The sequence below is a fragment of the Pezoporus occidentalis genome, unplaced genomic scaffold, assembly GCF_034315485.1.
Source record: "Pezoporus occidentalis ecotype Australia unplaced genomic scaffold, CSIRO_AGI_Poc_V1 ctg154, whole genome shotgun sequence".
Classification (NCBI taxonomy): domain Eukaryota; kingdom Metazoa; phylum Chordata; class Aves; order Psittaciformes; family Psittacidae; genus Pezoporus; species Pezoporus occidentalis.
The window spans coordinates 1185423-1212132 of NW_026913361.1; the positions used below are offsets into that span (position 1 = coordinate 1185423).

A 26710-nucleotide genomic window follows, 5' to 3' on the forward strand; every position below is an offset into this window, starting at 1 on the left:
GAAAAGCAACACCATTACCAGAAAATCTCCTTAAAATCTCCTGCCTTAATTAGTGTGAAATTTAGACATTCAAGAAGTGGGTCCCCACACAGACCTCTGCACTGCTTAATGGCTTAAGTGAGAATTTAATGGTGTATAGAGTCTTTGCAAGGTTGAATTTCACCCTCTATCAGCTTATAGATTGGTCAGTCATCAGATGGGGAACTTAGTACTCCTGATTTTAGTACATTGCTAGTAATGAAAGCACTGTAGTATATACCCAGTACAGCTACCCCCTTTTATCACAGAAAAGCCTTCCTCATTCAGTAGTTCCACTACAGAAAAGGTGGCACAGGTGCAAGTAATACAAATTGCCAAGAATAGCAAATATAAATATTTCAAGGATGATTAATCTTATAAAACAATGAAGTTAGGCAGAAGCCTGGAAGTCAGCTTGCCTATTTCACAACTAATAAAACATGTTTCTTGTATTTCATTGTGACTTTATAAAGAGTATTGTAGTAAAAGACAATCATCCACCATTCACTAGCTAACATAACACTTGTACAAGTATAAAAGAAACACAGTATGTATTTTAAGCAGCGACAGCATTTCCACAGTATTAAAATAGTAGTGAGGCAAATGTTCAGCTCACATTAAGCAGCACTCTGTCACCGAGGACCAGCTTGCTCACATCATATATTCCCGCCTGTAAAGATAATGCTGCTTGCTTTAACAGAATCATTATCACCAGGCAACTACCAGCACTGCTCAGTAACAAATATTTCCACTGTTCCCACAGAAACTGGCTCAGCACCTGGAGCTGCTAATGTCTAGAGAAATCAGCTTGACCTTCGAGCACTACCTTTTAACAAAGACACAGCCCTCCCTCACCACAGTTGTCTCCCAGAAATATCAGGAAGATGGTGCAGAAGAGCAGAGGGTGAGAACAGGACAGCAGACGAGGCTCTCTTCCTTGCAGCTGCAATGACTTGAAAGGACTTCAAATTTCATTTTCTACTCTGCAAATGATAAAGTAGCTCAGCCTCATCTTGAACTAATTCTCATACAGAGAGACAAGACAGCATCTGTCCCTAAATGCAGGAAGGTCACTTCACACCTATGCTGCATAAATTCTTGGAGTCAGCTTGGGTTTTGGAAGTTCTGATTTAGGCCAGCAGCAGCTGTAGCCCTGACAGTTTGGTGCTGTCAAGCATCAGTAGGAGGCCTTAAGCTTCATAATAATACTAGGCTCCAGGACTTGTCAGGTTTTGTATGAACTCAACCTACTGTAGCTTAAACTTAGCTCTGTGTCCAAAGTTATTTAAGAAACCTTTACTACACCTGCAACTTCTCTAGTATCAGATATCTTTCATCTAGCCTGTACTAGCTGTAATAACAAACCTACCCTAATGTCAGATACCTACTGTTTGTCCTGTTCAGCCAGGTTTTAGTTCTATTTCCCACCTTGTTCTGGCTTCACTCTTGCTTAGCTTTGGGCACGTGGTCGTAGCCCCCCCCCAAAAAAAATCACATTGTATATCCAGAAAAAGATTAAGAAACCTAAGTAATCATAGCAATGACAAACTAACCCCATAGATCATCAGGAGGGCACAGTCTGCAATCAATTATCAGATACAGGGTTAAAATAGATAGAAAATAATGCCAAGCAGAAACAATACCAAGGAGGAACCAATCTCAGTAACTGACATGACACTTTGCCCAAGTGGGAACCAGGATGATGAGAGCTCACTCTCACAACACAACTACAGGCTGAGAGCTTAGGATCAGATAAAACAGATAGATCACTGTCTCTGTTGATTTTATTGCATTTGTAATCATCTCCAACAGAAACTGGGCAATTTGGATTATTGCTCTGAGTAGTAAGTGGTTGTCCATTTTTGGATTAGACTGCTAAAACATTAGAGTAACAACAAAATAATTCTTTGCTGCCTGTCATGAAATTATGCATACAATGGAATATTAAAAAAAAATAAGCTTCAAACAAAAAGTGATAAACCGATCTGATAGGATGATAAAGATCTTTGCATACAACAGGGTTTCAGCTCTCTTCCAAAGCTTAAAATTGGTTACTTGGAGACATGCAAAACCTCACCCCACAGTGATCACTATGGTATCCTTCCTACGCTCCTCTTAACAGCATGTATTTTTGAAGCCTCTTATTCCTATTATTATTTTTGTCCAGCAGTCTGTGAGTTTTAAATCTCAACTCTCAGACACATACGAGCATGACAGTAATGTGACAGACAGAGCAGGTGCATGTCTCTCCAGGCTCACAAACTGAGCTACTGCCTGTCATGTCAGTCTCATTTCGGGTGAACTTTGACAGTATTCATTTGTGGGTAACAAGAAATCTGCTTTGTTTGGGGTTAAGGGGAGGAAGACTGAGGAAGATGAGAACAGCTGCTCATTCCAGAAAATGCCTCTGGGAAATCCACCCATTACAGGCAGAGAGGATCAGGTTTCTCAGGTGTACATGGGGGAGCCCAAGCCAAGGAACACTTTCCTTCAGACGCTTTGGGAAAAACTTCCAAACAGGAGCAAAAAGGAAGTAGCAGTGCAAAAGCCCTGTTCGTAGGCCCATAGGCCAAGGATGCCAAAACCTTTGGGTTTGTTCCTGTTGATGTTTTGATTGTGAGTTTTATTTTTTTAATTCCCTGGTATTGTTGCTTTCTATCTTGACTAATCTGATCTCTTTCTATGACAAGGTGACCCACCTGGTTGATGAGGGAAAGGTTGTAGACACAGTCTATCTGGACTTTAGTGAAGCATCTGACATTCTCTCCCACCGCATTCTCCCAGATAAACTGGCTGCTCATGGTCTGGATAGGGTTAAAAATTGGCTGGATGGCCAAGCCCAAAGAGTGGTGGTAAATGGTGTCACATCTAGTTGGTGACCAGTCACTAGAGGTGCCCTTCAGGGCTCTGTGTTACAGCCAGTGTTGTTTAATATCTTTCTTGATGATCTGGATGAAGGGATCAACAGGCTTGGGGAAGAATGGCTGGAAAGCTGCTCAACAGAAAAGGACCTCAGGGTGCTGACTGACGGCCAATGGCATCCTGGCCTGTATCATAAATTGTGTGACCAGCAGAGCAAGGGCAGTGATCATCCCAGTGTACCGCACTGGTGAGGCTGCACCTCAAATCCTGTGTTGAGTTCTGGGCCCCTCACTACAAGAGAGACATTGAGGTGCTGGAGCAGGTGCAGAGGACAATGAAGCTGGTGAAGGGTCTGGAGCACAAGTCTGATGAGAAGCAGCTGAGGGAACTGGGGTTGTTTAGTCTGGACAAGGGATCTTATAATTTTCTACAACTACCTGAAAGGAAGATTGAGAAAGTGGCTGGTCTCTTTTCCCAAGTAAGTGATAGGACAAGAGGCAAGGGCCTCAAGCTGCACCAGGGAAAGTTTAGACTGGATATTGGGAAAAATTTATTCACTGAAAGGTGATTAAAAATTAGATCAGGCTTCCCAGGAAAGTAGTAGAGTTACAGTCGCTGGAAGTGTTCAAAACAAACATGTAGATGACTCCTTTAGTGACCTGTTTTAGTGGTGGATTCAGTAGTCCTGGGACAAAGGTTGGATTTGATGATCTTAAAGGTCTTTTCCAACCAAGTTGATGGTATGATTCTATGATTAATTCTAAAATTTTGTATAATAGGTTTACATTTTTCCAGCAGATGGATTTACGGGCTTTGCCAGAACGTAGAAGAAGGGATAGCTTTCTGAGGGCTTCCCCACTGGTTCAAGTCGTATTTTCTATGCAAGCTGTAAGCTATTTTCCATTTAATTGAAGGGCAACAGTAAATAAACCATCCACTACCTGAATCTGCTGTTACTTCAAGTATTTTCATATGGTTTCAGGGGTTTTTGTGAGCTATGATTCAGAGCAGTCCAAGCAAAACCAGAGAGTACACTGCTTGTGCATCTGGAATACAGCAGATTAACATCATCACCAAGAAATTGCAAGGATTTGTGACTTTTTCCCCTTTCATTATTTCTACAGCTTATCAACAAGATGACATTGTACCAGGGCAGTATCCTGAAAGATTACTTTTCATCTTGCAGATCAGTCTTTGACTCCATACCTGTCATCGCAACCTAAGACATAGAATATACTCCAAGAAATCAGATAGCTTAAAAAAAAAAAACACAAAACCAAAAAAAACACACACAACAAAAGAACAAGCAAAACTACCAAAACAAACAAAAAAAAAACACAAACCACAAACAAACAAAAAACCACAGCAAATTTATGAGATCACTGGCCTAAAAATCTGTCTATAATGTAGCTACCACTACAGATGAAGCGACTGTGTCAGGAAACTCAAAAAGGGAATAAAACGCACTAATGTCAGTCTGTATAAGTAGATTGTATCAACTCTGGCAATCACTACAGTGAAGGAGGATTATTAGAAGGGGAAAACAAAAATAGGGCTTAACTGGACTACTTTTGTATGCAAGGTGAGGATGCAGCATGTGTTTAAACACACATATACTGTCTTCAGAATAGCAGGAACCTCTGCATTGATATCAGCTTAAAATTCACTTTATGCAACCTTCTGTGGAACTTGCAGGAAGAGGGGCAGCAAGGAAGAGCACCTGAAAGCCATCATATATTCAATCTCTGATTTCAAAGCCTCGGAAGCCCCATTAGACTATTTATTCTGACCTTTGATTCAATTTTGATTTTTATGCGCATGTCCTTCAGTCTCCATGGGAGATTGGATGGGTTTAACTGTCCAGTGGTAGCTGGTAGGAGCCATACTCATCAAACATCACACAGCTAAATCCCTTCATTTAGTGCCAAGAACATATCACCCTCAAACAAGATACATGCTCAGTACCTACTTCCCCCCAGAAAGGTAACAGGCCAAGATTTTGAGATAATAGTTGCATCCTGGCCAATCTTGAGATCAAAACAGGGAGAATCAAACCAAGACCTTTGGCTCTGACCAAAGACCCTTACTCTCCACCGTCCAAAGGTGATCTTCTACCACACTATGATTCGCAATTTACAGGGTCAGATAACACACGCATTGGTTATACGTCTGGTGGTCAGATTTACCACTACTTACTGCTACAACCACCACAACAGCTACCTTGTAGATTTCCTTTGCAGAAGAACATACAGGGTAGAAATATTTCCAGGCACCTAGTTTCTGCAGCTCCTGTGTTTGCTCATCTGTAGCATAATACAACTCCTAGGATACTTGTGACATTTCCATTTACTGCAACTATCAGGCAGGATCTTCCAGCTACAGTAGCATTGTGAAATTAAAACAGAACTGCCAGAGGCATAGTTAAATTGTTAATTGCTTTAACTGTTGATATTGTTTAATTATAAAGATTTACAAAACATTTGCCATCATCCCTTCCTGAAGAAGAATGGAGAGCACCTTTCCTAATAGCTTTTTCATTCCACCCCAATTGTTTGGCTCAGTTTAAACATTAATTCTAATTTTCAAGTCGCCAAGGAATTTTACTTGAAGAATGATAGTACAGATAACCTTTGTGCCCAAAGGTGTTAAATGATACAAGCAGATAGGTTGTACTCTATAGATACATTCAACTAATTACGTGTATCTAATTTTTTAACGTCCTCCTTTGCTGTAAAATATTGCTTTAGTATGCCTTAGAAGATACCCAGTGCATGACACAGTACATGTAAAGCAGAAAAAAAACTGATGAATATTTTAAAAGCAGGGGCCCACAGCCTATGTGCAAGGAGTCATGTTATTTATAAACATGCTCCCACTGACCTGTAATTAAAAGATTCTTGGTGAAGCTCACCTTACATTTAAGCATCAGAAAAATCAGGCAGCTGGATTTTCCAAACCTATACTCTGAGCAACCATCACTCTGTACATAGGATAGGATCTCCTGAACCCTTCATCACTTATGAAACCTGACAACTTACTTCTGGGGCCTACATTTCCCATATAAAAATCCCACCACCCCGGGCCTCAAAATCTTACTCCAAAAAATAAACACATCCAATTTCATTTAACACTTTCCTGGCTACTAAGATCACCACTTTTTTTTTATTTTTTAATTTTTCTCCTAGAGCTCTGGACTAGGTTTGAGCTGCAAGGCTTTGGTATTGGCAGGGAGGAACAGAGGGTGCTACAGGGGACGCTTCTGTGAGAAGCTGCTGGAAGCTTCCCCTGTGTCTGACAGAGCCAATGCCATCGGTTCCAAGATGGACTGGCTGCTGGCCAAGGCCAAGCCCATCAGCAATGGTGGTAGAGTCTCTGGGACTGCAGCCTAGCAGTGCAGCATGGGGCTACATCTAATGACTCCGCATTGCTGATCGGTTACACAGCGTGCCAGGCTAAGGCAACTCTGCTGGGTTTGGTTCTTCTCAGCTCAAGGTCACCGAGATTTTGGAATTCTGTCTTTCAGCAGGGCATGGAAAAATTCACTCCAATGCTTGAAATCAGAGTCTAATGTGATAGTAAGATCCCATGCTGGAACTGTGGCTAAAGGGGGTAGGCAGCCCCTTACTGAATTGCACTCACAAAAGGGAAATCCATTTCGATGTAGAGGCCAGGAGAGACAATCTCAGTGACACACAGCCAACAGAATAGGTCTGAGCATGAGGAAGAAAGTCTGCCTTAACACAGCAGCTACACTTGGTAACAGAAATTTTTGTTGTGTGACCAGTCCATTGTTTCAGGATGTAACTGATAATAATGTAGCCTGGGAATTCAAAGACCTGGTATAGAAGCAGCGAGAGAAATCAACATCCTAGAAAAAAGCTACACCATTAGATAAAAGAGACAGGCAAAAATCATTACTATTTTTTATATTCTCTTCCCTTCCCAGAGACAAATTTACATCATTTCTCACTCACCATGGGATAACGGTGTTAAGAGCATTGTGAAGAACAGCAGCTGTGATGACCACATGACTGTGAAGGAGGGCTTGAAAGTATAGCAGCAAACAAGGGTTCAAATAAAACAAGGTGAATGTCCTCCTGCACTTGCTTCCAACACTTCAACTGTTGGCCTTCAATTCACATCCAAAAAGGAAGAAAAAAAAAATAAATCCCCCCCCCCCCCCCCAAATTAAAAAAAAAATCCCACAGCCAGTATCCAGAGTCTGAGACCTACAAAAAAGAAAGGAAAAAAAAAATCTGGTTAGTAAAACAATATGATACTGGTTTTCAATCAAGTATTGCTGCATTTCTTTGCTGCCAGCAGCTGTAAAGGCAAACATGTCTTCCTCCCCCATGCTATTCCTACAGACGTAGGCATATTCCTACCTATAACAGGGATTAAAACTTGTCACTGTGCAGAGAGACAGTTTGCGCATCACTGAGGTTCTCCCTCTCTCAAAACAGGGCTTAAGACAGCAGAACAATGATGCACACAAGTTGAGAGTCCCCAGGCTCAAAAGCTGATTAGTAAAACCAAGTCCATAGCTACTGCATCGTGCGCAATCATGAGACTTCTAAAAGAGGCTGCAACTCTCCTGAAAATGTTTGTGTGTCTATAAATCACAAGTCAACGTAAATTCCAGTGCTGAAATAGGTTTAACTGGTGCCTAAGCTTTGTGTTGATCTCAAACACAAGTAAGTTTCCACCCCAGCCACTTCTTTTCCAACCAAACCCTTTGTATACAGAGAGAGGGGTGGCAGTGTAAAGAGTAAATGGAAGCTCCTGAAAAAGCACACTTGTCATCCCACTGGTAAGTGAACAGACTGCCAACAAGAGGTTGTTTTTCCACTCGGTCTAGGCCATAACTGTGAGCACCTACAGGAAGCGCAGTACTTTAGGAGAAAATTTGACTTGTGGCAGAGCTGCACTCCATGGCCTACCTCTTCCTTCCCCTCAAACAGAACCCTTTTTCCAATGTAAGTACACACATCCACACCAAAACGACAATTCCACTTTTTCTTTAACTTCCAGCACAACAGGCAATGCAGGTGGACACACAAGCCAAAAACTATCTATGCAAACATCGATTACATACCCTGAATGACTTGAGCAGAAGTTAAGCCAATGCTTCCACAGAGTGGCTGGGCACTACTGCACATTTCTGCTAAGACCTTTCATTCCCTTTATGTATTTCCCTCATGCCTCTGCTGTTGAGGCTGACACTGAGATGCCAGGCAGTGGAATTCATAATGTGGTTTGGGAGTATGTCTGCCAATGATATGTCTAAAAGCCTCTCTTTTTTTTTTTTTTTTTGAGTCCAGTATGGCTTTCAATCACAGAATCTGGACCAGTTTTTGAACCCAGTAGAGCCCAAAAGTCACCCTTACCCTATAGCTACCCTATAGACTGGTGACTGTCTGTGAGTCACTCAGCCACTCCTAGTCAATTTCCTCAGTTACTCACTGTGGAATTAAAAATAATGGTCTTGTCCATCCCACACACTGATAGAAAAGCAAAAGGAAATCTGAATCGATGCTTGAATAGAAACATTCACTCATTTAATTGGAGAAAGTATACCAGCTTCCCATCATTTTAATCTCTCAAGAAGGGGCTAGGTGGCCACAGTGACTCAAACTTGGCAGGAAAAAGAAATAACTATACAGAGTTAAACCATGGCATCAGTTTGAGACTTAGCTCCCTACTGGCTTTGAAATGATGATGAAATATGAGGAATTGAAAAGTACTTTGCATATCTGTTTTGAACTCCCTAGACTCTGCAGCCTTCACAGCACTGGTCTAATTAAAAATCTCTCCAAAAATCTCTGATCAACAGAAGTTATTCTTCTCTGAGCAAAGAAGCCGGTTTTGCCAACTTTCATTCTTACCCAAAACCCAGCTTGAGCCAAAAAACTATACGAAAAAACTGTGCTGCATGTCATTGTGATGTGGGTATAACTCCAAAACTCTGGAATGACAAAGTGGCCTTTGTCTTACTTCCTATCTTTGCAAATCAGCTAAATCAAACCCCACACTTTTCAGAACCAAAGTCTATAAGGAAGCTTCATTTTTTTTTCAATAAATAGGTCTGCTTGCACTGCCAAGATTTTATTCTCCCACTCTCCTCCCCAGTCTATCCCTGCGATTTTTTTCATTAAAATATAGCAGTTTCCAGAGGTTTTTCTCAGCTCTGTAACAGGAGTAACTAAAGAGCCTGAGGTCAAGTGGCTTCTTTATAGACATCCTAGAAAGTAAAACTTTGTTTGAGCTGGGACTAATCAGAATGGTCACCGATAATATTTAAAGCCTGTTTTCCAAGGGGAACAAGATTCATTAATATTTTAAATTATACATTCTAAACAGCAATTATTTTTTTTTAGGCTACAAGTACACATCAAAGTACACCACTGGCCATTATTTATGCATGCTTTTTCTACAACATCACCTGTAAAGTTTTAAAAGTGAGAAGCTTTTTGTTCCACAAAAACACAGACAGAGACAGGGGAAACCCATCCAAGTTTAGGTACACTGCCCTGAAGCAGGAGCTCAGCCAGGCAGTGAAGGAAGAGACGTTTGTTTTCTGATTCTTATTTGTTTAAAGTTCTCAATAACCTAAATCTGTTTGAAAGAGATAACATTATGTTGCAGTAAAAAGGTTTTTGGGTGTAAACTGAAGAAGTCAGAAATTAATTATACTATCTATCCCAGAGAAGGGATAATTGTCAGCAAAATATTTACATAGTGGCCTTTAAAATTATTTTTATCTGTCTGCGTATCCCTACATGATAGGATTCAATGATTTTTACGTTTGTTTGGGGTTTTTTTGTTTGTTTTTTTTTCCCCTATCATCTCATGGCCTGGGCTGAATGAGCAAAAGAATTTACCTGCCCTCTGCAAAGTCCAAATACCAATTTTGGGAACTAATGTCTTGTAACCACCAGAATCATAATTAAACAAACATTTTCTCCTACTGGAAAGAGCATCATCCAATCACAACGCTTCTGTGCAAAACAGAGACAGTAAGAGTAGCTCCATATTATGCACCATTTATTCTGGCTGCACATCTGGCCCAGTATTCCCAGCCCTACTTTCCTTCCTGACAGAGTAGAAAAAGCCACCGATACAGCCTGTCAGGTTGTGCCTGCACACCCTGGCTGGCACAACCTTGCGCTTAAGCCTGTTCCTACAAAGACTTCAACCACGCAGGCTTAAGCTCATGCACAAATCTTAACAACTCCACAAGGTGTGTGGAGAAATGCCAAAGTTGTTTAACAACATGGGGCACTACTATATTAACCAAACACTTTGTAATGCTACAAAAGTCTGGGTGGTTTCACATTTCATGTAATCAAATAATCACAGCGTGTTTATGAAGTGTGTACCGTCAGGGGGACAGCTAGACAGGAAACGAACGGAGCAACCCTTTTTCTTAATGGTCACATGACCCCTCTCAAGCAGCACTATAAGATGCAGAAAGGGGCCTTCAAAACAGAATTCACTTAATCTTTGGGCTACCTCCAGGTAAAGTACAGCTAAAGAGAGAAACTAGAGTATGTATTTGTGAACTGTTCTGTGCAGAGTGTTACATTTTTTGATGCAAGAAGGAAATATAACATCACAGTGAAAAATTTAAGGGCTACACTCGACCTAAGGGGTTTGGGCTCCAACCAGAAAAACAATGCAACCTGCACTGATTTAAAAGAAAGTTCTGCTTTACTGACCTTTCTGCCCAGAGGGCTGCCCTGACACCCTCATGACCTGATCTGCTGCCAAGTATCACCCAAACCACATTTGCATGGTGGCCGTACCAAAAAAATCCAACTCAAAGTAGTACTGACAGAATAGAAGGAAGCCAAAGGAAACTAGAGCCTTGTGGTGAAGAGATTAGCTACTGAAGTATTCATCAAGGCACTGCGCATAATACAGCATTTTAGATACACTGACAAACTCAACATCTACCCAAGCCTGCTCTTCAGCAGCTGATGTCAAGAAGCACAAAGAGCATTTTCTGAGCTCATCTGTTGACAGTCTACAGGGAGGGTGAAAAAACCAGTTCATCTGGTGAGTGAACAGATAGGCTGAATTGAAAGTAGAATTTACAGCAGCACAAGCCAAACCTATCAGAAATCTATTTAACTACTGTCTTCCTGCAAACATCAGCATTTGCACCTGCACAAAGCTGGACATTACCATTTTCACATGGCAAAAGCTACCTGCCTTCTTCAGGTACCTAGTATTTTCTAGAAAGTTAGAGCATAGCCACAGGAAGGGCAAGAATGTTTTACAAGGGGGTTCATTAGCAAAAACCAGATAGAAATTCCCCAGTTTTCTTTTCTAGTTTTAGTTGCAGCAGTTTTCTACCCACCCCTGGAAACGCACATAGTAAGACTAGCTTAAACAAATAATTGGTGCAAGGATTACTTTGTATTTAACAAAAAACTTATCTCCTCCTTTGGCAGAAATTGCTTACTAAGTAGAACATAAGTATGATGTTTCTGACAAACACTGATTAAATCCACTATTTACAAGGGAAAAGTTCGGAAGTAATTAAACTCCTTGAAGCTGATGGCTCAAGCTGGAACCATGGATGTAATTCCCCATTCTCAGCATCTGCTACTTGAGACAATTTATTCCAGACAACATTTTCAGAATTTCTCTAAGAGGGGGAAGATAAACAACCCCAGAAAGGAAAAAGTTAACATGAAATCTCTGCAAGTGTAAATTAACTGCAATTTAATGTTAGAAAATTTCTCTAATGTTAGAAGATGTCTTTAAAAGAATGAGCTGTATTGCTACTCCCATCATGAATGGCTAAACAAAATAGTTGCTGCAATACACTTGATCATGAGTTGTCGACAAAATCATTTTTTTGCTGTTTTTGGTTTTCCCCAACATTATTAAAGAAAAGCTTTGCCTCTTCCACCTCCACCCTATTTCAAATCCTTTCCCTGTTAGGTATTCAGTATGTGGTTCCACAGTCACTTTGCAGTGGCACACACAGTGCAGCAACACACCTGCCATGTAAAAGGTCATGCAGACATTACTGACAGTGTAATGCAGGGGGAGCAGGGCAGGAGCAGCCTGCACTCCTGGTATTTCAAGAGAACCACATGCACTTTCACTCCTAGCCCCTCACTGAAGTTACTGCTACAGGGACATGGTTATTTATGGGCAGATTTTTCCATAAGCATATTTATGAAGTCAGGAACATGGTTTTGAGACACAAACTGAATTGTCTGTAAATTTTTTATCTGTGCCTGCATTTAGCCCAGGAGAAGGTTCATTCTATACTGCAAATGCTTATAAAGTCAGAGTTCTAACAGAGTTCAGGAAAATAGGCTTTTCAATTCTCAGTATATCAAGCGGTGGGCATGGCTTTTGACTCTTCAAGTTTTAATTTTGCTAGATGCCGTGTACTGGGAGAGATCCAGTGAGCCTTCTTAAGGTGAGTGGACTTGCCAGCTTGTGGTTCAACCTCCTCTCATGTATGTCCAATTTCTGTACTGCAGACCCTGATCCCATCCTCTGCTGAGGCTGTGAACTCAGAAGGAAATTCCTCAACCCCCTCACCCCATATGCACAAAACTACAAAGTATTTCTAAGTCCCTATATCCAAACAAGGTTCAAAATGAGCACTTGCACCTCTGCCCCTGTATTCCTGTATATTAACACTCATTTCATCCATATTGTTTGATAACCTAAGACCATTCTGCCCATTTTTCCTCCTTTATATCTTACCTAGCAGTCTGAAAAGTAATTTTAGAAACCTTAAAACCAAGCAGCAAAAGCAGCAATAAGTTTTCATTCACCCTAGATTCTTAGGTATCACTGCAGTGCTACTTAAGCTCCCCTGAGAGAAGCAGCCAAGGAAGGAAGGAACCACTGCCAGCTCAAACCAAGTCTCATCAACCACTAGTTCTGGCTATAATTCAAAGTGACAAAGAACTCTTTAGATGCACTACAGGATTTGCTGAAAAATAACTCTCAAGTGTTAACTGAGTTAATTCATTTCAGATTAATCAAGGCTTTGATAAGAGCATACCCAAATACAGACCAGCTGAATATAGTAGTTAGTTCTTTTTTCCTGTGTAGGTGAAATGGAGGCTTTTGTGCTTTTCCAAAGGTCAAAGAGGGGGATGAAGCTATCGGCTGCTTGTTGGTTTTCCCATTCAATCCATGATTAAAGCAATTTAAGCAGAAAATGGTAACCGAACTAGAACTGAAGCTTTCACACATCTTGGGACTTTACATGGGACGATGGATTGAAGAAACACCTTTGTATACAGCAATGATAACAGTGTTCTGCAATTATACCTATTTAATATGCCATCTTTCTCAAGCATTTTAGTTTGCAGCATATCCTTACAAAGAGAAAATAATACATAGGCAAATGCTTCACACAGTATTGCCAATACTTATCATTCCATTGCAAAACTCTCAGGATGTAGCAGCTCCTTGCAATAATGAAAATTTCAGCTTTCTTTTCAAGTAAGTTTTTCCTTACAGAGAAATGCTGAAGACCCATATGCAGCTCAGTCTTAGTAAACTGGTGGTAAATAAACATAACTCAACATATTTATTTGATTTGAAATTTGCATGACTTTTAATCAAATCTCATAATTTTTTCTGTGAATGATTCATGATGTTGAAAGCCTGGGTTTGACAATACTCTCATAATGCTTATTTGCATTCCACAGAGCCTTTGGCAATTCTCTGTGACAAACAAAACGTGTGGTGCATGCATTGAAAGTGCAGACAAGCATACCACCAGGGTCAGCATAATTTTAACTTCTCTTTGCTATCATTAGCAGAGCTTATATTTTGAGGCATCACCTCTCCCACCTGTACCAGCCCCATTTATTAAAGTGTCTTATCATGGCTGCAACTGTGACAGCACACATTATGCACTGGGTCTTACTTCAACGTGAGGAAATGACAGCACCCCAAGGAGAAAATTAGCAAAAAGGATGCGACATAAAATTCGAGGAGAGTTCAAACTACTACATCTTTAAGTGAAGTGTGATACTGGGACCAGAGGAGGAGAACTGGTTGCAGCTTTTAAAATAATTTTAAATATTCATTTATCCACCTCATTTGTCCCTTCACACTCTGTCTCCTTCATACCACCTCTAATTTTCCCTCCTTTTCTCTTTCTGGCAAGAAAGAATCTCCTTAAGTTCCATTACCCAAAACTGTCCAGCAGCTGCAGATATAGCGCAGAGGGAGAGAAGCGTTTAGTGCCATTTGCCATCACAGCACATTGGATTTTGAGGGTGGGTTTTGTTCCTGGAGGGTGTAGGGGAGATCAGGTGCAGGCCATTCCTCATTTGCCTGCAGCTCATCAGGAGACACACCAAAGCCCAGATGAGTGGGCTACATCTCCCCACATACCAGTCAGGAACAGGAGGATGGTACACAAGCTCTCAGAGTTGTTTGCTCCTGAGAAGCAGCATACGACAGAGAAGACGATGAAAAAATCATAGAATTAGCTAGATTGGAAAAGACCTTTAAGATCAAGCCCAACCACTGTCCCAGGACTGCCAAGTCTTATGCCCACCTCTTGCCATACTCCTCCATGGGCCAGATGGTCCCAAAGCTGTTTGGACATGAATATTTAACAGCAGTTAAAGACAACAACAACAGAGAATTGAGCACCTTTGAGCTGAAGTGGAAAGACTGGTCTTTCTACAATGGCTTGTTTCATGGCACCCAGAGCAGCTGCGACCCAAGAGAAAGCAATGCATGAACCAAAATACCAGCGTCACAACTGCATTTGTCACAGGAAGCGGTACTTTTGAAAATGCTGGATTTTGTCAGCCCTTGACTTACTCCAGCTCTAGTCACTACTAGCATGTATAACTATATGCAGTAATAAAAACAGGGGAAGAGTACCACTTGAATGAGCAATTGCATTGAAAATAGCAGCAAAGTTGTAATCTATTTCCTGTCTGCAGAATGTGTCTCCAGTGCCTTTTTATTCTGCTCTTGATTACTGTTCTTTTCTCAAACGGATAGTAACAGGTATTACTTGTTTTGTACTCAGAAAGTGTAATTTCCTTCACTTTTTGTGCTGATTAGGAAATTAACAGGCAGTATAAGCAAGGTTAATTGCCTTTTCCATTTAAAATGTACTGCTCTTGAAAGAATTACAGTAACAGGAGATCACCTATACACAAGAGTAATGACAAGAGATCACCTATACATACAACTCTATGCACACACACACACTACTAAATGAAACAAATTTTTGATGAATTACATTAATGACAAAAGCCAGGTGAATAATCCATTTTTACAAGAAAGTTATTCAGGAAAAAGTTAAGTTTAATTGTCTTTCAGATCTGTTATGATGTAATAAATGTCTATTAATGTTTAGCAGCAAATTGGGTTTTAATGATCATTGCTATTTTTGGCTGGTGGGTGACACGTAGTTTAAATATAAATCAGATTTATGTTTTACACCAGGATGACTTTCTTGGACGACTCTCCTTGACTTAACCTCTTCACACCCCACAAGACATTTAATATAATTTTATTTCTAATAGACTAGGAGCCAATAGGATCGTATTTGCTACTACTGATGTTTTCAATGAGAAATAAAATCAATGAGGTTTATGCTGAAGATAAGTGTAAGTGATTAGTTAAATGTAAGTGGCTTGGAAAATATTAGGAAGGTTACATTATTCAACCAAATGATGCAAATTAAGAAAGAGTCTGAACAGTAGTAAAATCTATGAAAAATGCCTGACCTCTCTGTATTGGAGAAATCTTAGAATTTGTTGGTTTGTAGGCACTCTCAGAAATGAGTATTACTAGGTAAGAAACTTTGTCTCATTTTTCAACACAAGCAGTCAACTTTAAGTAGTCATGCAAAAAAATAATCAAACACCTAGAGATAAACAAACAGAAATTGAGGTAGTATGAAAAGCCCAGGTACATGAGGCAAAGCTAGTACACAGACTGACTGAGAAAGCAAGAAAGCACATTCTGCATCATAACAAACAAAAAACCAGCATTCTGCATCATAACAAACAAAAAACAAAAAAACAAACAAAAAACAAACAAAAAAAAAACACTAACAAACCAAAACAACAAAAAAAAAGACAACCAACCAAACAAACAAAAAAGATATGCATGCAGAAGAATAAATGTTGCACCTAATTTTTTAGGTGTGGTATTTTCCAATGAGCTACACACATAGAAATAATAGAAAAAGCAACAGGCCAAATAACAGAACAAGAAGCATTTACAGTTCCCTACAACACATGCCTGTGTAATAAGAAGAAAAAGACTAGTTTTCCACATTTTATGATATTAATGACTTCTGTTGCACTTTAATTGAGAGTCTAACGTCTTTGATCTTGGGGGGGGTGGGGGGTGGGGAGGAGGGGAAGGAGGAACGGGCTGGAAAAAGAAAGATTTAATCATCATACTCATTTTCCTCATAGATACTTCTGTTATTATTTATACTCTGCTAACAGAGGTCACCATCTGACCCAAAGCTTAGCTATGAAAGGTCCTGGACATTCTCACAGTAAAACACAGGTTTCCCTCCGCCTTCCCCTTTCCTCCCTCATATTATCCAACCAATAATGGAGAAAACCACACTTGCAGAGAACAGAAGTGCTGAGAGGTAGCAACTGCTGCTTTCCACGTGCCTGTCAAACCTGAAGTTAAGCATCAGCCAGTAAGCGGACTATTTTCCTGCCGACTTTGATAACAAGTAGTAAATACTCAACATTTCCTTAATCCCTGCAGAAGCAGCCCTTCCAACGAGCAACTGAACACAGACCAATCTCCGACAAAAATATTTTCCACCCCCACTTCCTCTCCCCCCTTCCCCAATAATTTGCACTTGACTTAGTTTTGTCCCTGTCCAAAGGAGCATTTTGGACATCTTTTAGGTGAGCAACGAACCCAGTCTATTCTCAAGCTACTACTTCAGCACTGAAGCTCCATTACAAGTCAGATAGCTAAGCTCCCATCAAACCTTATGGAAATGAGGGTATCCCTCTTATTGCCCTCACAACACTGAAGGGTAAGATTACAGCCAGTCTTGTATAAAATGCTGCTGAGCTCCTTTCTGTTGAAAACATAAGGGCTCAGCTGTATGTGAAGGTACTCTGGTGGCACCCCAAGCCAGCAGTCCTCCCTGAAATGTAAACTGAAAGACTGCAAGTTCTTTGGTGTCCTCCCTAATGAGAAGCATCATACAACTATGCACAAGAGCTATTGGCAATCCAAAAAGGACACTGTGCTACACCTGAAAGACAACACTCTCTTGGTACTACAAAGGAAATATTTCATACTAGAAACTCTGGATGGCTAAAGTATTTATATACTGCAGATAACACACACTTCTATTTTGCCTTTTGAAGTGAAACAAATGCCAGCTATGTCCAGCTGAAAGTACAAGAATTAGTTAAGATCTTTCTTGTAAAGGATCTAAACAGAACATTTAAGCTGCACTGAAATTTCCACAGGACTGCCAGCTGAAGCCTCTGCTCTCACATCAAAACCTGGCATCATCAAGATTCATGTGGTGACCAGTTCTTCTCCAAAGGGACTGGACACTAACTCTTGCAAGAGGTATTTTTAGAGGCAGAACACTTTGTTTTTGCAAAAGGAAAGGTCTTCAGCAGAACGGTTTATCCAGTAAGCGTGTGTACTTTTTAAAGGGTACTACAAAGTTTCTGAACAACAAAATATTTGAGTGGCTTAAAAGGCTACAATTAATTCTGAGTGCTTTCTTGCAGAAATTAATTGTGAGGACAATCAGGACAAACATACTTTTAAAAATAATTGTCTTGGGCAGCTGAGTAAGGAATAAGACACACTTCACTTATTTTCATGCCTCAGCTGAGGATCAGTAGCAAGCAGCCAAAAGAGAAAATACACTTATTTTGAAATTTGCCAATCTAAAATGTGCCTGCCTTGGTAAGCTTCAAATGAAACACATTCCTTAATGGCTTATTACATAGGTACAGTCAGTAAAAGATCCATGGGAAAACTGAAGGCAGCTTTTACCACAGAATGTTACATATAGTCCAAGAAAATAATGCAGTATCATGCAAGGGAGCAGGGGAAACACAAAGTAAACTTAAACTTTCTCAGTGCCTTTTTCTCTCAAGTAAACCTACTCCTACTTGACTCACGCTGAAATTAAGGGATTGAAAATAATATTTTAGATAAATTATTGCAGGACTGGCACAACTGTATTCAACACTCTCATTTGCAGTTTGCCAGACTTAAGCAGTGAACTTCTACAATATTTCACATTTTTAAGTACACACTAAGCTTACAAGAGAACAATGCAAACACAGTCACAGGCATCTGAAAATCAAATTCAGACAGACTGAAATGGGTTGACTGTACCACTGAGACTCTGCAATGATCTTACTCAGTATCCATTGTTACTAAGAAAACAGTAAAAAGTCTCATTTCCATATACCTTAAGTGTAATAGTTGTCAAATTTGCAATAACACCTTTATTTATGGTGGCACATACAAAGTACAGAAATCCTCTTCTGATTTTCTTCTTAATGCAGTGCTTCCACCTAGAAAAAGCAAGATGTCTCAGTAGCTGAGGAGAAACATTTAATTGTAGAATTCACATTCAATTCCAAAGAAGAAATTAAACACCTCTGGCAACTATAAGGCAAGATAATTAATCTGATGTATGGGCTTGTCTCTTGTGGCATTTTTCAAGGGACTGTATAAATACCCAAATATAGCTATGTTTGATATGTAAGATTAATGGGGGGGGGGGAGGGGAGGGGGGGAAAGGGAGGAGGAAGAAGGAGAATTCTGGTATCTCCCGAAATGTTTCCTGTGAAAGGAAGACCACATTTCTCATCCTCTGCAGAAGCGAGTTTCAAGAGCATTGCTCTAATGCTAGCTCATTTGAGCTCACTGGCAAAATCCTACTGATTTCTGTAAGAAGGACACCACCTTAACCCTAGCAAGGAGCAAGTAAAAACTTCGTAAGATAAAGTCATGGCTGGAAGTGGAACTGCAATAAAGTATTTCATTTGATTAGCTGAAAAGCCATTCACAGTAAGCAACAAATTACATTTTACTCTGACTTATTTTACTGTAAGAGGAGTAAGCACTCTATAAACTAGATAAATAACAAAGAAATCAGCCCTAAACATTTTGCTAAAGCAATTGCTCCTTTGTTCAGTTTGTCCTCCCTATAAGGGAGATTCACAAGGGTAAAGCAGGAACACTGGGCTTCAAAAGTAACCAAAATTGGCAAATTGTGAAGAAAGATAGACAGTGTCATTGTTTAGCACTTGGCACCAGTGTGGATCTGAGCAAGCAAGAACACAGATTGCCTGTGATGGGAAATCTATCAGACCTAACAGAGCCAACTGATGGCTAAAACTCTAACATTAAGATCCTTTCATTCACTGCTTACCTTACATTTACATAAGTTTTACTTCCAAAACAAAGAGACTCCAAATAGGCAATGGCTGAACTGAAAGAAAACTGTATTTCAACTACGAGAAGGTCAAGACTTTCTGCTAATCCAAACTGCCTAGCAACCAAAAAAAAAAACAAAAAAAAACACAACAACAAAAACAAACAAACAAAAAACAACAACAACAAAAAAAAAAACAAACAAAACAAAAACCAAGAAAAAAAGAAAATAAAAGGAAAGCAATACTAAGCATTTCTCCATTCACGCTTTGACTGGACTGTAATAGAAACAGGGATAGAAGATGGGAGCATGTATCCTAGGGGCAAGAAGGGGTAGGCTGCTTCCTGGCATTGGTGTCCTTTCCAGCCACATAATTTACAGTGCCTATAGCCAAAGCATATATTCTGTGCAGATGCAGCCAGTATAATTCAGCAGCATATTATACACAAGCCCACAGAGCAAGATCTCAGCCAGGCCTGTCTCATTATGGAATAAAACAGAAATAGCATTTGTAAATGGGATGCGATCACCAGGAACAGTTTAGCATCAAATGTTTCAGAAATCTATGTGTATAAAGCCAAAGCATGGCACGCTAGTAGATTTCAGGCTGTAGAAAGCTTTAGGGTGAGGAGTAGGGAGAGACCAAGTGGAGCACAGTTTGCCATCAGAACTTTATTAAGGAATTTATGCATGATTTCTTCCTCAGGAATTAAAACCACTGATGTGGGTCTCAGATCAGCTAAGTGAAGGGGGGATGGACAGGGCCCCAAACAAGCTGGAGGGAAACAGCAATGCTTGGCAAAGAAGTCCGCTAATTTTAGAGGTTGAGACTTTACCCGCAAGCAATCTTGTTGAATACCATAGTCACATATTGACAGCAGACAATCAAAACACCTTTTTATGGAAATTAGACTGGGAAGCTTCTAGGAATTTTCTTCCCTTTCTCAACAGCCCTTTAAAAAAAAAAAATAATTTTGAGATAAACTTTGTTCACTCCAAACACAAGAAAATTAGGTGCTTTTACAAGCCTGAAGTCCTTACAAGCCACACCACCTGAAGAGGAAGGAGTTAACCATCTCAGAGGAAGGGAATCACCCTGGGTTGCCCACAGGCAGAGCCTAATTTGATCCTGAGGCATCAGAGGCCTTTGGATCACATAACTGAGGTACAGCTGGAACTTCTCAACCAACCTGCATGTATTAGGGATATCCTGGAAAAGTTGCCTTCATCTCTACCTTGAGAATCAGGATTATGTATAGAACAACAGGAGATACAGATTTGCTGTTACCCCAGCACTGCTTGTCCAAATGACATTTTTCTGATTTTTGTTAATGTTTTCCTGAAAATAATCAAATTATCAATATTTTTTAAAACATTTTTTCCTATTACCCAGTTAGAAATTTCTTTTCTGATAATGTTCCATTTTGTGGCATTTCATTTTAAGAAACTAAGGTGCTCTTAGCAGATTTCAGTTGTGTTGAAACATTCTGGGCTGGTACACAATTTTTAGTTTAAAAAAGTCAATTTGCTGGAAAAAAATAGTACTTCCTGGATTATATTTTTTTTCCTCTTCAAATTTGCCAATAATTTAAAGTAATTTTCTCTTTACTCATTGGAGACGTGTCCAGTGTGATGACTCAGATCACTGTTGCATAAAACAGTCATACCATTAGGCAGTCTACTATGAGCTCAGAGGAGAACCAGGAGGAATCACCATTCTCTGCAAATGAAGATGAGTGCTGAAAGGCCCTTCCTGACCCTGATTACCCCATGATATTTCTATCACGCTTCGCTCAGCAGAAGGGCAAGTCCTTTCTGCCCCATCCTCCTCCAATGCAAAAGCCACATACATTTTCAAGTGCACTTTTTTCCACCTATCAATTATATTTCAGCACATATACCCTTCACCTCCTAAATACCCAGAACCTCCACCCCACTGGGCTCAGTCCCAAACCCACTGTCTTTTTGTCCAGAAACACTGCATGAGTTCAAGCCTTTCATTACTTTAGACCAGCACACCACTGAAAGCTAATGGGTCGAGAGTAGTTGAGAACACAGATTTCCCTGGCATTATATGCTCTTTATTGAGTAATTAGAAGTCAACCACAATTAAACTGTAACAGCTAGCCAAACAGTGGGTCTGCTCCCTGTTGGCAAACTCAGCAGTACCAGAAGTACAGATGAACACAATGTGCTCTTTCGTCCATCACTACCAACTTCAGCATTACCCAGGCAAAAAGGTGGGGAGTAGGGAAGAGAGTGAGAGAGCAAAGGTTCCAGCATTGCCATCCTCAAGCACCACACAATCAGTTCAAGCACTTTCCTCTGCAAGACTTGCATTTCAGCTCCCTCTATGTACTTCAGTTTCCCACCTAGTGCCTTGAAACACATTCACTAATGTTTAGGTTTCAAAGAAGTGAGGCAGAGACTGAAGTGTTTTTTCACTGATCTTTCTCTGACCTAATCTGGGTCTAGCTATTCTCATCTAGAAATGACTGGTACTGGAAAGGCAGCATCAGAGTCTCCCCTACCAGGCATGACAGAATTATACAAGCAAACACTCTAGACCTAAAATGCTCATGTCAGGAATAACTGGAATTAAGGACTGTCTGTTAAAAAATAAAAAGGAGGAAAAAGTGGGGGAAAAAAAAAGAAAATAAAAGTAAAAAAAAAAAAAAGTATGAAGGTGTAGTACTTGTGATCCATAGGACCTCCTTGTTCCTTTTTTCCCCAGAAAAACACTACCTTTCCTTGCAAAAATAGCTAGCATCTTTGATTAATTTCTGAATACTAATCTTTCAGTCAGGAGCCGGATTTTATCCAGTTTAAGTGAAAGTGTCAGTCAGACTTGTTCACCATACCTAATGAAGCCATTGTCACATATATATAGTTTCAGGGAATGCCGGCAATGCACACTTCGAGACTATACCAGGACTAAGCCTTCCTCATAGCCCTCCAGCATCTCTATCTCTCATCACTTAATTTAAATTGGCAAAGTTCCTGCGAAATGCAGCAAGCTCCAACACTTAAAACATGTTCCTCTATCTTCTTAACCAAGCAATGCCTGAAGAGGTTTTCCCAAGTTAAGCAAAAGGACAGAGAGGAATATTCAGAAATACCACAGCATGGTTATCAGAGGCAGGACAGAAACAATTGCAGAGATAATCAGCAAAGCAAGAGCTCATCTTCACAAAGCCAATAATTGTGTCTGTGAGGCTAGCAATTCCAAAGGCAGTCTGCATGAAAATCAAGTGAACTAAAAACACGTGACTTGTACCTCAATGGTGTAAAGCAAAGCTATCCTGTAGCAACAGTGAGAAAGCTCAATCAATACTGTTCAGGGCCAATACTGGTAACCCACTAACTGAACGAGCAGCAGTGTGAACCTATTGATTCCGTAGAGCTATACTTCCCTACTGTTTTCTTCACCTTCTGAAACATTCATACTGCCTTGCAAAATGGAAAACTGAAGACTGAAATGCATAATTAATACTTCCTAAAAACCTGAAGTCACACTTGGATAATTACAAAAACCCTGGTAGCATGTTCTTCATTACACGTTTGTCAAAATAATTTATGTTAAGAACAAAAATTGTTTTTTAAATTATTCTGCTACAGATTTATCGGGCTTAACACTTACGACAACCTCGGGCAACTCAGCAAGGCTACCTACATTGGTTCCTGACATGCTCTGCCCAACTGAAAACATCTCCTGCTGAGCACATGGGATTGAAGACAAAGCACATCACTACGCAGAGACAAAACCAGCTGAAATTAATGTATGAGCTTACTTTAACGTGCACCCAGAGATAGAAAAGCCTGTCAACTACTGAAGGCTTGCATATCCTTCTTCCTTCCCAGCCAGGTGAAAGGCTTCTGGGGATGCACTTACATTCCCCTCCTTTCCTGTTGCTCCCCTGGTCTCTGGGTGAAAACTGGGGCAGGATTAGAAAACAGCTAGGGGATAAGCACATCAGTAAAACAATAAATACCAGCTAGACAGATCGGAGGGTCAGGAGATGTTTAGGAAGATTACAAGTTCAAAGACCACAGCAGCAGCAAGTACTGACAGAACCTTTGTCAGTACATCTCCTTCGGTAAAAGATATGCAAATTGCATATGCATATATTGTACATTTATACAATTTTCCATACAAAATTTTAATAATCTTTACACTTTATTTTATTTTTTAAAAACACCTGGACTTTGAAGACATGAAGAGTTCCTTACTTACTAGTGCTTTCCTACCACAGAGTGCATCCCCAGAAAGTGCTGCGGTCAACAGCTTCAGTGTTCTGTCAGAGACCTCCAAAGGGACTGCTTTAACAAGTCAGAGATTTGGGGAGGTTGGTAGAAGTGGCAGGGGTAGGAAGGGGCTGTACAGGTCCCACACACCTGAGTGGCATCTCAGGGCAAGCCCTGCCTGGTCACTGTGGCTGCCCACAGCCCTGCTCCCCTCCCCTCATGGAGGGCAGGATAGAGGTCCTGGCAAGGGCGGCACCCTCAGGGGACTTGGGGCTGCTCTCTGTGGCACACCATGCCCAGGTGGAAGCCCATGGCTTCCTCCCCAGGCCCCATGGCAGCCCCTTACCGCAAGGTTTCCCTTTGATGAGCCCCAAGCAGCAATTCCCTAACACCCCCAACCTCCCCCAGCTCAAGCCCCACAGTGACCTACTGGCAGGGCCAAGTAGTCCCACAGCATTCAGGCACGATTTCTCCAGCAGCCCCACCTATGCCCACAGCACAAAACAGCCATCCTTACTGGTGCCCCTACATGGAAACCACTGTCAAAGCTCCCAGTCACCCAGGAGAGGAGACACAGGTTCCTAATGCTGCTTTCAGACCCCAATCTAGGTCATATTAAGTGTATCATTAAATTGCTAACACAGATTTAATGTCAGTCAGTCAGGAATAATAGTTTGCAGAAGACTCATTATCTGAGACTGAGTACCTTGAAGCCAACAGGGAGTCTCAAAGTGCCCCAGTAGGTCAAAAAGTGAGCTGAGAACATGGCTGTTGTCCTTCACCAGGTGGACCCCAGGCTGCATTTAAGCAGTCAACCAACACCTACAGAAATAGTCTAAAAACAATGCAGCCTTTTCAAAAGGTAGCCCAAGATCTACAACGCTTCCCCCTCTCCTCCAAAATAATCAGATTTATACACACCCTTCACAGAAATGGTCCAGCCATTAAAAGTAACTTTCTTAATGTGCATCAGTAAAAGATGTAGTGCTACAGAGACTAAATAGGACTTACAGAAAAGAAGCCATAAATCTCTGTCAGCCTCTCAGAAGTGAACACTTAATACAACTGGCTTGGAGTACTTCACTTCTCGCTCAGCCGAGGTACCAATTATGGTACCACTGATAAATTTTAATCGTTGTTAATGGCTCCCCCAATTTATTTTATCCCCTCTCTGCGCTAATAAGCTGTATGCAAAGTCTCATGATTCAAATACTTCCCCCTTCCAGCTGAATAAAAAAGTCTTTTGGATTTGAACCTGTAATACTGCTTGCTGACCTATTCAAAGGCATATGGAAAGGACTCCAGATGCTTGGACATAAACAAAGTTTAGGTTGGAAAGTACAGTTACAACGCATCCAGCAGTCATTTGGTTCTCTTTTACTGACCTGTCTCTACTCCTGTGCTTCCTTGCTTCTCCCCTGCTTCATTACCACCCTCAGAGCTTTAATTTCCTTAGCAGCAAATGAATACTTCCTTTACATATTATAAAAGATGGTGTAAAACCAACCCATTGTTTAGGACCACAAATGCAAAGTTGCCTACTAAGCATCCACCACCCCTTTAGTTACTAGGTTGGCAGTAATTTAACAAGCAGTTTTACAATCTCAAAAGGGGAAACATGCCTCATGCTAGCGAGAAACCTCCTTACTTCTACAAAACTAAGCACAAATCCAGCCTCCTTACCCCAGCAGGGCAAAGGAAACCAATAACTCAGGCTCAGCAAAGCAGGACCAGCTAGAGATACTCCACATCCATACATCCTGCAGACAACAGAAGCATATCTCTTAGAATAAACACCACTTCTAAAGCAACAGTGAAGGGGCTCAGTGACAATATGCAAAAGAGATTCAGGTAGCCTGGACAGATAAGAGTTCCCCCAGACGAGATCAAGGGTCATGCAGAAGTGTTAAAAAGAAAAATCAAAACATCTTGAAGAAATTCCTCCTGTCCACCTAAGTCAGGGAACTCACTGCCACAAAAGGGTGATGAAGCCAATTCACAAAAGCATCAGTTGTTTTTACCTTAGCCCCTAATCCTCAAAAGCACACAAAATCTTTGTGACCAGGTTATCCTGAAGCCATCTATCAAGCAATCTACAATCTTTTTGCTGCTCAAGATCTAAGGAAATGAGAAAGTAAGTCACACAGAGAAAACTCTCACATTTGCAAGTAACTTGGAAGCAAACGTATTTTGACTAAATTTTGCCATCATCCCCAAAAAAAAAACTTACGACAGAAATCATCTAAGCAAGACATCAGATACAAGTTCTCTTCTACGTTAATGACTAATGATAAACAAATAAGCAAGCTTTTATTTATTTGTTTTTCTCTTCTCCCTCCTCTCCATCCTATCCACTACCTACATTCTTTCCTGGCTAGTTCTAGATTATTTCTTCCTGCTGTATATCAAGACTAAGGGAATTTAAAGCAAAAGCCACTTTGAAAACTGTTTGAATTCCTGAAGGTACAATGGATTTGAGGTACAGTATATTCCATATCAGTCTTTGGACTATCTGTCTTTCCGATCTCCAAAACTACAAAGAAAATGCATTGCTAAATAACCCCAGTGCCCTTTCTGCAGGAGAACGCTACACAGCCACTCAGTTACTCCTCACCCCCTCTCCCCTTCCCCTGTGGGGTGAGGGAATGGGTGAGATAATCAGAAGGGCAAAGGTAAGAAAACTTGTGGGTTGAAAGACAGTTTAATAAGTAAAGCAAAGTCTGCATATGCAAATAAAGCTATATAAGGAATTCCTTCACTGCTTCCCACTGGCAGGCAGGTGTTCAGTCATTACAATCACGCATCACAGCTACTCGGAAAGACAAACACCATCACTCCCAATGCATGTCCATCCGCGTTGCTTCCCCCACTCCCTTTCCTTCTTCTTCCCCCAGTTTTATATGCTGGGCATGATGCCATATGGTATGGAATATCCCTTTGGCCAGTTGGGGTCAACTGTCCCAGCTGTGCCCCCTCCCAACTTCTTGTGCACGCCCAGCCTACTCACTGGTGGGGCGTTGTAAGAAACGGAAGTAGCCTTGAATCTGTAAGCATTGTTTACCAATAATGAAAACATCACCCCTTGTATTTTCAGCACAAATTCAGAAAATAGCCCTTACACCAGCTCCTATGTAGAAAATTACCCCAGAAGATCCGGTCATCCAC

General features: G+C 40.7%; 1 protein-coding gene across 20 annotated transcripts in view; it reads right to left on the bottom strand.

The window, feature by feature from the left end:
• ADGRL3 (adhesion G protein-coupled receptor L3) overlaps positions 1-26710 on the bottom strand; it is a 516853-nt gene that overhangs the window by 332716 nt on the left and 157427 nt on the right. For all 20 annotated transcript variants that reach the window (XR_009963392.1, XR_009963393.1, XM_062611552.1 and 17 more), the window contains one exon: positions 6855-7109. Coding sequence is in view for 18 of the 20 variants with exons in the window: in XM_062611552.1 (XP_062467536.1) it covers positions 6855-6909 (55 nt within the window). In the remaining 2 variants the exon portion in view is untranslated. The remainder of the gene's footprint in view (positions 1-6854; positions 7110-26710) is intronic.